Raw genomic sequence first — 12,761 nt, 5'->3', positions numbered from 1 at the left:
CCTTAACCATAGAATCACGGAATGGTTTGGGAAAGAAGGGACCTTAAAGCTCATCCCCTTCCTACCCCCTGCCATGGGGTGCCTTGGGCAGCCCAGGCTGCTCTGAGCTCCATCAGCTCAGCAGGGAAGCAGGTCTGTGCTGTCCCCAGCACTGGCATTCCCCTCAGTTCTGCATGGAATCAGGTCTGTGCTGTCCCCAGCACTGGCATTCCCCTCAGTTCTGCAGGGAAGCAGGTCTGTGCTGTCCCCAGCACTGGCATTCCCCTGTCACGGCTGCAGGGCTTTGCTGGAGGGTACAGAGAGCACCAGCGAGGTGTGCCACAGTGCTGAGCTGCCCTGTCCTCTGAATGTGCCTGTCCTCTGTAATTTGTGCCTTCTGGAATCATGCAAGCATTAGCCTTAGTGCCCTGTCCATATCCTAATTTGGATGATATATTTTTGCAGTTTCACTGCAATCAGTATTCTCATTCCTGCTCATGAACTGTGAGACAGTTTTGCAGCAAGTTACTCAACAGTTGCTAAATTTTATGAGGGATGGCTGCACATTATTGCAGTTGAAAAGGAGGAAGAGCTTCTCCTTTAATGTACTTCTCACTTTGTCTGCCCAGCTGCCTGTATAGTTATATGTTTCTGAATGAAAATCATGGGCTTTATACCACTAAGATAAAACAATTTCATATTAGAATTGTGTCCCCAATCTAATTCACATGACATTGCTTTATATTATGGAGGAGATGGCAACTGCTTCTGTGGTTAGGCTGCCAAATACTTGGCTTTATTATAAGGAATTATCTCACTCCTTTTAAAAATTTCTTTTCCCTAATCCATTCTCAGACCAGTGGTGTTAGCTGCAGGACATTTACCAGAAAAAATGGCCCAAAGCTATAAATATGACTTTCTGTTTAGAGAGGAACCTTCATGAAATTCTTTCAGTTTTTGCTGAACTGTGTCTTGACAAAAATGACCATTCCTCTTTCCCCAGGGAGAGAAAAGTGTTGTTTTGGGGTTTTTTTCCCCAGTAAAATAATGAATTCTTTTCTAGAATAATAGCCGAATTGTGGTGTGTATATCAAAATCAAGTACCCAACACTGAGTGAGCACCAGATTTGTACACTCCAGACAACCTGTGCTTGCAATGCAGTGATTTAACCCTGAATTCCTTGGGAGTTTGATGTGTTGTGAGCCAATTGGACCAGAACTGGCAGTTGTACTTCAAATCCACCAACACTGATCTCCTTCTTAAAAGGGTATCATGAATCAAGGGCTCCTCTGGCTGCTTTTCCTGCATGGGGCTGGGTCAGGGCCAGAAAGAAAATGTCAGTTGAGAGAGAAGGAAAGCAGCTTTAGTTTTCTTTTTGATTTTATTGGCAATTGTTGGCCAATTTTGGATGGAATATAAAGATTTGTCACCCCACAAACACTGCCTGAATTCCTGCTTCAGCTTTTCATGTGCTGAAGGACAGTGGTGCAGATAGTGGTGATAGAAGAGGTAAGAACTGTGAGAGAAGATGGCTTTAGGCCCCCAAAAGTTATCAACCAGCCCTCAGCTGCAAGAACATTAAGTTCACGTTGCCAACAAGACAAGAGTGAAGTCATTGGTCTTACTGCAATGAGAGAAAGGGGCTGAAGTTAAGTACTTTTTATTCTGTTTATCCACTAGCTGGATGTATGAGCAAACCAGATATTAAAAAGATAATTTCGAAAACACATTATACCTTTCATGGAACTCCTAAATTATTCCTGTTTCTCTTCAGTAGCTTCAAAACTGCGTTGAGCACTGGAGATGAGGTGGAAGAGTTTCTATTTGTGGAGTTTTGAGTTCTCTCTCCTCTGTTCCATCCTTTCAATTTTCTTCTCATCCGGTAAAGTTCTAATTCTTGTTTATATCAGTGTTTGTTGTCATGGAAATATCTGAAGGCTTTGAATCAACAATCATTATGTGTTTACTGTGGAGAGAAGAGGAAACTGGAAAACCGACTTCAAGGTAGAGATTCATTTTAAAATGATGCACCTCCAGAACTCAGAGAAAAGCAAATTCAGATTTTCTATTATATCCAGGGACAGAAGGTGTTTTGACTGCTGCTATAAATGTGGTTTACAGCAGCAGGTAGCACCTGGTGTATGCTTTCAAAGGTTATGATTTAGCAACTCTCCTCACTGAAGAGTGCTGATGGAATAGCAATAATCCAGTTTAATAATGTAAAGCACAGAACGAGCTCAAATTACTTTACAGTTGTTTATATGGCAGTAATATCTGCACGCAGACTTCAAAGCACTGCTAGTTTATTAATCAGCAAAGCTGTGCTCTGCAGTCACTAATTCAGAGATTTAGACTCAGCTTTTGGCTGTGCTCCAGCTCACCGTGTCACTGGGTCACAGCTGGGCATCCTGTCCCTCCTCCTCAGACTCACTCCCCAAATTCAGAGATCCCTTGGTGTAGTGGTTCCACCCCTGCCAAGGCAGGGACACCTTCCACTCTCCCATCCAGCCTGGCCTTGGGCACTTCCAGGGATCCAGGGGCAGCCACAGCTTCTCTGGGCACCCCGTGCCAGGGCCTGCCCACCCTCACAAGGAACAATTCCTGCCCAATCTCCCATCCAACCCTGCCCTCTGGCAGTGTGAGTGCATTCCCTTTTGCCTTGTCATTCTGTGCCCTTGTGAAAAGTCCCTTTCTAGCTCTCTTGAGCCTCTTTAGGTCCTGGAAGGTGCTGTAAGATCTCCCAGAGCCTTCTCTTCTCCAGGCTGAACAAACATCTTCTACTGTAGGTTGGTAATGGGCGAAGATCAGATGTTTTGCTACTAAACAGGAATTCCTAGTGCTTAAATAATTGCTACAGCCCAGAAACATGAGAAGTACCTCAAGGGAAATGCTCAGAATTTTGTCCTCTAGTCACAAGATCATTTTCAGGGATTTCTTCAGCCTACTGCTTCCAGATGCTGTTCAGCAACTGGGATCTGGAAGCCAGCTATATGGAATTACACAATATGGCATTGCTCAATGGTTTGCATTTCAACCATTTCTGGCATTTAGTGGATTATCCCCTATACCAGTCAATGTCAGGGAAATTATTTAAGACAGGGCTGTTATGGAAGCCATAGGATGACACCAATAATCACTGTGAGACTACACAACTACTCAGTAAAAACGTTTTATATAAAAGACATGTAAAAAATTTACAATATTCCCACGTTAACACAACCTATAAAAATTTGCTACATATATCATTCAGCATAAAGTGAGATGAGAAGTGTGAGTCAGGATACAGCACAAACAGAACTTGCTATATTTTTCCATTCTTCTTCAAAGGTGTCCTGTCTGATACCCCTTGATAATCTTCCCCCAAGATAAGATCTGGCAAACATGCCTTCAGATCACTAAGAAAATTATTATTTGGTGTGATTCCTGTTGCAATATGCTCTGCTTGCAGAGACCAAACCTGATGGGTCAGTCCTGTGCTGGAATCACCAAGCCCAGTCCATCTGCAAAGAGAACTTATACAAGTGATTTCTCCAAGGTAAAAGATATACAGGTACAAAGGGAATGGCTCTGGTCTCCAGCTTTTCTGGCAGGGAGAAAATTTCTGAATTAAATACTGAAATCAGAAAGAAAACTGTAGAGATTTTCTGTTCTCTGTCAAAACAGATGATTTGAGAAGGAAGCAAACCAAACTATTCCAGTAAATGGTGAAGAATTCCACATATCTGATTGCCACTGAAAACAGCACGTGTGACAGTTAAACAGCAGGAAGAAGTTAAAACTCATTATTTTCAGCTTACACTGGAGTATTTCCTTGCCCTAACCTGCCAAAAGAAGGGTATTCCTGAAATTCCCCTCTGGCTGCTCCAGCACAGGTATTTAGGGGATCACAGGTACCCTGGCAGTGAGCACAGGGGCTGGGGGCTGTCCATGCCCTGCTGCTGGGCAGGGAGGAGAGCCAGCCCTGTTTACTGCTGAGGCCCCTGTGCAGGGGCTGCTGTGATTTAATTACCAGCACATGCAGGTGAATGGGAGGGTTCCCAAGGCAACCCCGGTGTATTCAAAAAAATAGACAGCCAGACTTTATCCTGCCATCACTCTGTTGATGTAAAGTAACATTTGCGGAACTGTCTTCCTTTCCCTCCAATAATTTTTTTCACCTTTCCCACTTTTTCCTCTGAATCTGTGCAAAATGCATTCATGGTGCAATTTGCTATTCCTCCACTGACAATGCTACAGATGTGCTGATTTACACCACATGACTTTTGCTGTGCAGTCTAAACTTTCAAATACTTTTAATACAAAATAGTCATTTTCATTGAGTTAAAAAATATACTGTTCATTAAAAAAAAAATTTACAATAAAAAAAAAGTTAATTTTTTCTGCCCATTCCTAAAAATAAAATCAAATAATTACGGCATTACCTAAACAAGCAGCATTTTTGTAAGTACACATAGTTGTGCCTGTTTCCCTTAAAATGTTAGTCATTGGGGTGTGTTATTCTACATTACATCCTACCAAACACAGACCAGTAAAAATAAACATGGAATAATCTTGTCATGACTAACTTGCTGAAAATTTCTCACAGAATTCAGTATTTACAGAAATGCACATTTTTTTTCTGGATCCAGTTTTTGTTGTCAACAAGTGTAACAGCAACTGCATTACTGAACTTACTGGGAGCCTGCTGAGATGTCTGCAGCACAGTAATTAAGTAAATAGGCACTGTTACAAAATGTTGATCAAAACACAGATTAATTTCAAAAGCTCTTCTGTGCCATTCCAGCAGCTGTTCTTATGTACAATAAACCGCACATGACAAATGTGTTTACTCAAGACACAATCCTGGAGAATGCTTAAGCACATACTTAATTTCAAGCATGTGGATACCCTGATGCAGTCACTGTCGGTGTGCTTAAAATTAATTAGGTGCTTAAGTGCTTTGTTAGGGGAGATGAAGGCGTGAAGCTTCTGCAGAACTCCTGTTCAAAAAACTCCTGGAAATTCCACGAGTGCTTGGGCACAGTTTGTACAAAGGCTCCTCACAGGAGCTGACATATTCAAGACAGGGTCCCAATGGAGACCACCAATAAAATTTGATATCCAGCCTCAGCTTTGAGTAGCCAGACCTGGAGCATCCGCCAGCCCTCGTGCCACAGCTGAGGCAGCCTGGAGCATCTCTGCTGCTGCTGAGTGCTTCCCTGGCCAAAGGTTTCACCTGAGGGCTGTGAACCCCTCACACAGCCCCAGCCTGGCTGCCTGTGCCTGCACAGAGCATTGCCACCCCCAGCCAGCTGCTGCTGCTCTTCCTGGCTGCTGGGACAGAACTCTGAGAAAGGGCAGTCTGCTCTTGTTGGTATCCACACAGCTTTTGCTTGCTATGCTCTATTTTACAGGAATTTAGGCTGCCCCTGACTGGAAAAACTGGGCTGTTTGGGATCGTGATTTTCATGTTCTAACTGATCATAAAGGCTCCAAAAAAACTTGCTTCTTTGTCCATGTCAACTATGTCACTGTTGCTGACAGAGACAAAAATCCTGTCCTCTCTCTTCAGCTGGAACACACCACCTTGGTAGATGGAATAAAGTCCATACTCTGCCTTCTTGGACCAGCAGCTTGTCCTTGCACTCTTCATGAGCAGAATGGGCTCAGGGTAGTTAGTCAGTTTGTAAACATACTGGACAAGCTGCTTGGGGTTTCTGATCTGTCCCAACAGATCCGAGTCCTCGTTCTCGTTCTCACGGAAGCGAAAGTAAATTTGTGAGTACATGTAATAAAAGCCCGTCTGGGGGATCACCAACTCGCCGTTTCTCAGCTCCACGTTGTAAAGGAAGGAGTGGCCTTTTCTTGATGATTCCCAGTTGTTTATTTTGTGTCCAATTCCTCTTCTGGGCAAGGGATTTACTTGGAAAGAAAAAAAAAAAAGAGAGAGAGAAATGTTAACTGGAAAAACAGGTAGTGAAGCCAAGTGTCAGCTAGTTGAGGAGCCTGGTTTTTAATAACAAGGTAAGGAAACCTGCTCTTCCCAGCAGTTCATTAGGTCCATTCTCACAACAATTTGATGGTCCATAAGTAAGCTTTATGTGAGAATTACACATGAACTGCCTTTATTTTTAATATCTGTGCTCCCAAATAAGGGGAAAATAATTCTGTTTTTACTTAGTAACAAAGTTAAAATGTCCATTAGAGTCTGATATGCTCTGAAGCTGCAGAAAGCCGAGCAAGCCCTTCATTACCATGGTCTGAATGTCAAGTCTCTCCTGTTTGTCTCACATTTCTAATAGGTCTGTCACCATAGCAGCTGGGACTCGCACAACAGACAGAAGGAAATGAAAGAGGAAAACTCAACACTAGGAAGGACATTTGAATTTCTTTTTGCCCCTAACGGAGGTTTCAAAAGAAGAGTGAGGGAGGTACCCAGAGGAAATGGTCCTTCCCTCTGTTTGATGAGAATTAGCAGGAAAAACCCCAACATCTGGGATGACTTTTTTCCCACTACTAACTCAATACAAGCATTCAAAGGTGTTTGTGAGCACGAGGCTAGCAGTGGCAGAGCAGTTTAATTGATTTTGTGGTCTCTGGGTGTTGCTGCAGGGTTCTCCTTACTGCGTGAGGACAGGGAGCTCCTCCTGCTGCTGCTGCCCGTCAGGTGCGCCGCGATCCTGCGGGCGGGCGCGCGCGGCTGTGGCCCCTCCGCGTGGGGCAGCGTCAGAGTCCTCTCCACTGAAAGGGAAAGCAAACCCCACGTCAGGAGCAAGGACTGCAGGAAGCACATCTGTTCCACCTGGCTCGATTTGAAGGGATAGGGATGTAATTTTTTAATTGACTGGATCGTAGACCGATGGCTAATTATTGGCTAATAAGGCTCAAGTTCCGCTGTCACTCTTGCTCATGGAATGTCTTTATGCGCCTCTTTGTTCTCCTTTTCCTCCTCCCTCTGCCTTCAAGTTATCAACAGACAAAATAACCCGTAGTACTCAACTTTATGGTTAAATATTCCTGATCTCTCTGTGAATTTCCACGTGGAGGTTGTAATGCTTTCCCCCAGCATCTTTAGTGTGAGCTTCAGCAGAGCCATTCTTTAACTGATCTCTGCAGCTCTGTGCTGCATGTTCAGGAGCTGAGGTCTGGGAGGGCTTTTTAAACACCCCCATAACACATGGGACTGAGATCTGGAGGCTGAGTCCTCTGCATCCACCTTGCTTACCTTGCTCTAACCACTTGAGTAATTCTGGCTCCTGAAAATTTACCTTCTAGTAATAACTAACCATTTTTCAATGACCTGATGCAAGTACAAGATCTTAGTTAGTTTTCTGCACTTTTAAAAAAATCAAGTCATTACACATCAAGTGCCACTAGCGGCTCTTTTTTTACCACAGATAATAAAATTATTACAATACCATTGATTGCAGATATGTTTTCCTCGTAGCTCCTTGACATCATCTGCCAACAAACAGAGTGAAAATGAATTAGCTTGTCAGCTGGGGCTGACAGGTGCACAAAAAGACACACCTTTTTTTTACTCATGAATGAAGGGGAGTCTGGATTTGATCAACAAGCAAATAGGAAAAAAAGAGCAACTATTCCTTTGTTGTAATAAAGAATTTCTATGTTTACATCTTTTAGGTAATGAAAGACATGGGGAAACATTTTCAAGAGCTCAGGCATAAGTCTATTGAAAAATCTGAAGCTCATGCTTCTCTTAAGAGAAGCACCAGCTTCCATTTGCAGAATACTTGGCAGTGTGAACTATAGGGTCTTAAATCTGAGAAATTAAATTTATTTTCATACCTCTACCTATCTATCTAAGCTCTTGATCCAGCATATTTTACTTTGTGCATTCCCCTTCTTTGTAACTCTTTGCTGGCTGCTGAAACAAACCAGTTTGGTATGGGCAGTGGTGCAGCAGCAGCAAGTGTGGTGATGATTACCTGGGTGGATAGTAAGGCCTGCACTGCCAATTATTGATGGGTTTTGTCCTGCCACATTTCTATTTATGCATCTAGCCTAGTAGATGGATAGTAATAGTAGCATTATCGTAATTGTAACTTATTTCTGGCACCCAGACTACCTTTTCCTAAGCAATCAGGGAGTTAGGAGGTGTATTAGGTGTGTAAACATCCACCAGCTAAAACAATGCTTTCTCTCTGCAGAAGTTCAGGGACTTAACTGGCAGAGCTTCCACCAAGAGCCGAGATCTCTGAACACAAACAGTGAATCTCTTTAGCCTCTGTGATTTTTCAGCCAGACTGACTCTGTTCTCTGTAGCCAAAATTGTGTGTATTGTGTGTAAGTCACACAGGAGGTGCTCTTTGGGAAGGTGCTGTGCCTGATGCTGTGTGCTCACTTGCTCTTTCATCCATCACTGCATCACACAGCTCATGACTGGACCACTCCTTAGGCACTTTTGTACCTCTCCCTGTGTTACATTTAATCTCATTTTCTCTCCCCAGTCTCCCTGTGTTTCCAAAGAGGGAGACAGCTCTGACAGCACCATGATCTGTATGGTCAGGTAGACCTTTACCCTGAGGTATTTCAGACAAGCCAACCCATCACTGGAATTTGCTTAGCAAACGCTGATAGTCTGTGCTTTATTATTTCCTGAATGCAGTGAAATCACTTTTATGGGTTGTTTTTCCTTTTGCTTCAGTGCAAGTACTCTGCAGCCAGAGCTGCAGCCTGACAATTGTTCTGCAATAAAACACTCTGAGCCTCCTTAATTCTGCTATTTGGGTTCCCTTAGCTGTAACATCACCAAGCACACTGTTCCCAAATACCTTTTTAATTAACTTTCCCAGGTGCCACTTTACTTGCCAGCAGGGATCAGCTTCTCTGTCCTGGCCCTCGCCGAGGTCCAGGCTCTGGAGGGAATTCCCGATCTCCTCCCCGGTGAGACAGGCGATGCCACTCTTGGAGTACGAGTCCTGGAGCTGAGGGGAGAGCCAGGGGTTTGCATCCGTGTGTTTGCAGCTTGGTGTGGCACTACACTCACTGAGTGCTCACAAACACGCTTTATTTCCCCCAAGCATTTGTTAGTGTGGTGCAAGCAGGGCCACATGAACAACAAGAGGATTTAATTCACCCTGATCTGACATATTCAAATATAAGGGCATGCCTCTCATGCAAGAATATGCTTGCATTGTCTCCATGGACATAAATCTGGTATCCAGTATGCAACTTAATAGGTTTTGTGAAAATTCAACATCTAAATCCCTGATGTTGCAAATTTAGATTCTCTAGTCCTGCATTAAAAACATTTCTTTTGCACAACGAGATTGTAATTTAAACAAATTATTGAGGATGAAATCAAACACTAGAGCTTAAAAATATTTTCTATGCTGTCTTTTCAGCCAATTGCATTTATAATCCAGATCTTTGCTGATATATATATCTGTACCATATCTTCCCCATATCCAGTTTGGGGTCTCTCCTAACAGCATTGGTCCTAATAGTCCAGACAACTGAAACAACATCTGAATCCAGATAAAACCATAATGCTAGATGTTTTTGACATGAAAATATCAAATATCTCTCTGTATTCTCTAGTCATGGAGAAAACATTTTTCTGCAAAGATTGAAAAGATTGGCAAAACTCCTTCTGGCTCCAAGGGAATGTGCCTGGGAGAGTTTTCCTGGTGGAAAGCTGTGTCCCAGCTCGTGCAGATGTGACTCCAGCTGGCGCTGTTGGTTAATGTGGGAGCACAGAACCTGAGAGCAGCCCTTGTTTGCTTTGAACTGGGCTCCTGCTGCCTCAGCTGCACACTGGGCAGGCTTGAGGAGCCAGCAAAGCACTACAGGAACTTGGAGGAAACAGCAGAGACATGCAAAGCATTCAGATGGAATCCTGGTAGTGGCATTTGAATTTCACTTTTTTGTTGTGTTAAAGAAGCTTGGTTTGGTTTGCTAAACAGATGCATTTTTTTTTCTACAAGTACCAGTTTTTAGCTGAAAATTGAAAGCAGCAAATGTTTTTCCTCCTTCAGACTGGAAGCTTTTCCTGGCTGTTATAAAACAAAGGCGTTTAGGAGGAGATTTCCTGCTACAGGGGGAGGAGATTTCACCTCCTTCAAGTCCCACCTTTAGTTTGCAGCAGCAGATTCCACTGAGCTTCAGCTAGCACTTGAAATGATGTATTTTGTAGGCAGCAGAAGGAAAAGGGGCCCCCACTACAAGTGTCTGTGAGGGTTTCTGTGTCTTTGCCAAGGAGTAGAGTAGAATTTTTAAATCAGATGTCAAGAAGTCAAAGTGATTAATATTATGTGCTCATTGAGGTAAAACTACAGGCTCTGACCGATTTAATTATACAATGAGCTTCTATAAAAAAGTAGTTTGACGAGTTTAAGAAAAAAAAAGCCAAACACAGGCAAGTTGTGTGGTTGCTGTTTATTCTTTTGCAGACCTGTCACAGCTCAGCTCCCAGCTCTGCCCTCCCACTGGGAGCAAACAGATGTGCCTCTGCCTTCACCTCCCTGCTCACTTTTCCCCAAAACAGCTTTACTCTCCTGGCACTGCAACCTTGCTTTGTATGCAGTTTGAAATCCTCAGGGAATGCAGCCTTGCAGATTATGGAACTGAGCGACTGGAATTTCTCCTGTAAGGTTTACTCAGATCAGGTTTATCTGCAGCACTGAACCCTTTGAGGACACAAGTCCTGCAGGAATCTTATCTTGTAGTGCCTCTCTCCTATGTTAGGAGTGGTTCCTGGGCTGTTTTTGAAACAGAAGGAAGGCTGAGGTTATTTTCCTTGCAGCCCTGTATCCTGAAGCGTAAGAACTTTATTGTCCCAGTACTTCCTCTTAAAGCAAAACAGTCAAACAAATGTCATAGTCCTAGTCCTAATCAGGTTACTACAGCTGTAGTGCACAAACCCTGCTAGTTACCAGCGTGCTTTTTGTAAAGATAGAAATACCTGCAGTCTGTGCAGCCACAGTAATTAGGTGAAGGTGTAGAAATGCAGGTATTGTGAACAAACAAAGGGAAGAAAAATGTGCAGACAAAAACCATAGTTTATCTACAGAGAGTTATTCCACATGCACCATGTGGGTGTGGGCTGGCAGGCTGGGTCTAGATGAGGGTTTTCCTGTTTATGGTGCACCAAATGGCACATTCAGGAATATGTGGTTAAGGTATCCCCTCCAGAGCCAGCAACCTTCCTTTGCAGCCCAGCACAACCTCAGTTTGTCCCTTCACAACAAATGCAGGTTTGTTATTGTTCAGAAACTGGGAGATGTATTTTGGGCAAGTCCCTGGGACGTGGCTGTGTCCCAGGTGTACATATTTGAATAGAAGGAAGGAAAAGATAAGTGTGGTTACTAATTACTTAGATTGGCACGTTTGTTAACAAGGGACTCTGACTCTCAACTGTGTGCATTGAGGAAATGAAGATGCCTTTATGTATTTTTCTTCATTAGCAATCATGTAACCTGATTTCATAGTCAGCACATTCCTGTGACTCCCCCACTGGACAGCCACAGCTACAAATTCAGCAGAAAAATCTGTTTTATACATTCTGAGAGTATGAGTATTGGCTCCTGCTGCAGAACCCTGCACACCCCTTGCCTCACAGAGAACTCTGACATCTCAGAAGACTCTTAAATCTAACGTGGATTAAATGCATCTATAACATAATATGCACATCTACATTATTAATAATGTAATTAATTATCCATTACTGAGTGCATATATGCAATAGGAGTTTACATTTGTGCAATAATTTCTGCAGCTGCAGATGTACAGAACACACACCTGCAGGTGGGTTTACCTGTGTGCCAGGGGTAGCAACATCCAGGCACAACTTAGAGCAGGACAATTTGGGGTGAGGCACTCATGGAAACCCTGAGTAACCAGGGTCCTTGAAAAGCAGGGCCACACACACGGGGCTATCACCTAAATCCAACTTTCTTGGAGTGTAAATGATCTTTTTGCAAGACGAGGGAAGAGTTAAGCAGCAGCTGGCAGACCTCAAGGGCGGCTGCAAGGAGACCAAAGCATCTAGACTATACAGTGGCTATTTTACAAGTTATCCTGCGGGATGCAGCGGTGTTTGCAGTCTGGTGCAGTTCCTTTGGGGTTAGTCACAGCCTTGAACCCACGTACAGTCCTAGGAGAAGCATCTCGGGGCTCTCCCAGCGCCTGCACCGCTTCCTCCCGCTCCCCCGGAGGGCTGAGACGGCGGATTTGTGCTCTAATGGGAAACACATTTCTCCCAAAAGCGCAGAATTCTCCTGTCTGCAGTCTGACACTGGAGCCGGCCCGGCTGGGAGCTCCTCTCCCTGCCCGCCCCCGGCCCGGCGCTGCACACAAAGGGGAGCGGAGCTCTTTGTCCGCGGGGAGCGGGGCTCAGCCCCGGGACGGACAGACGGACGGATGGATGGACAGCCCGGCCCAGCCCAGGGATGCTGCCCCACGGCCCCCGCCCGCTGTGGCCTGTCCCGGGGCCCGGCGCGGCCCCCCCGCCGCACAGACCTGTCGGAGCTCGCTGGTGAAGTACAGGAAGGTGACGGCCACGCACACGGACTGCAGCAGCACGGCGGCCACCAGCACGGCCCCGCAGCTCTGCGCGGGGCTGGGCCCGCCCGCCGGCAGCATGCTGGGGCTGCGGGGGCTGCGGGGGCTGCGGGGGCTGCGGGGGCTCACGGCGCTGTCCCGCGGTGAATGCAGCCCCCGGCGGCCGCCGCGCTCAGCCCAGCCCGCCCCGCCGGGATGGAGCGGGCGGGGCGCGGGGACCTCCCTCGGCCGGGGCCGCCCTCCTCTCCTTGCCAGCCCGCCTCTTCTTGCCAGCCCT

General features: G+C 45.1%; 1 protein-coding gene across 1 annotated transcript; it reads right to left on the bottom strand.

The window, feature by feature from the left end:
* Positions 1-3,133: 3,133 nt before the first annotated feature.
* Positions 3,134-12,751, bottom strand: TNFSF10 (TNF superfamily member 10). Its single transcript, XM_063408240.1, has 5 exons — positions 12,443-12,751; positions 8,755-8,907; positions 7,378-7,420; positions 6,584-6,700; positions 3,134-5,881 (listed from the first exon to the last, which is right to left on the bottom strand). The coding sequence occupies exons 1-5, from the start codon at positions 12,563-12,565 to the stop codon at positions 5,433-5,435; spliced, it is 885 nt and encodes a 294-aa protein (XP_063264310.1). The 5' UTR covers positions 12,566-12,751; the 3' UTR covers positions 3,134-5,432.
* Between the last annotated feature and the right edge of the window lie 10 nt (positions 12,752-12,761).

This window comes from Prinia subflava, chromosome 11, assembly GCF_021018805.1.
Source record: "Prinia subflava isolate CZ2003 ecotype Zambia chromosome 11, Cam_Psub_1.2, whole genome shotgun sequence".
Classification (NCBI taxonomy): Eukaryota; Metazoa; Chordata; class Aves; order Passeriformes; family Cisticolidae; genus Prinia; species Prinia subflava.
Note: the sequence above shows the minus strand (reverse complement) of the source record. Positions and strands in the feature narration are given on the sequence as shown.

Excerpts from the sequence above, each read along its gene's own strand:
- TNFSF10 (XM_063408240.1), bottom strand. The coding sequence starts at position 12,565 with ATGCTGCCGGCGGGCGGGCCCAGCCCCGCGCAGAGCTGCGGGGCCGTG. Across the intron at positions 8,908-12,442 it reads TCACCAGCGAGCTCCGACAG|CTCCAGGACTCGTACTCCAA; the intron begins GTCTGTGCGGCG and ends CTCTCCCCTCAG. Across the intron at positions 7,421-8,754 it reads TGGGAAAGTTAATTAAAAAG|ATGATGTCAAGGAGCTACGA; the intron begins GTATTTGGGAAC and ends GTTTGTTGGCAG.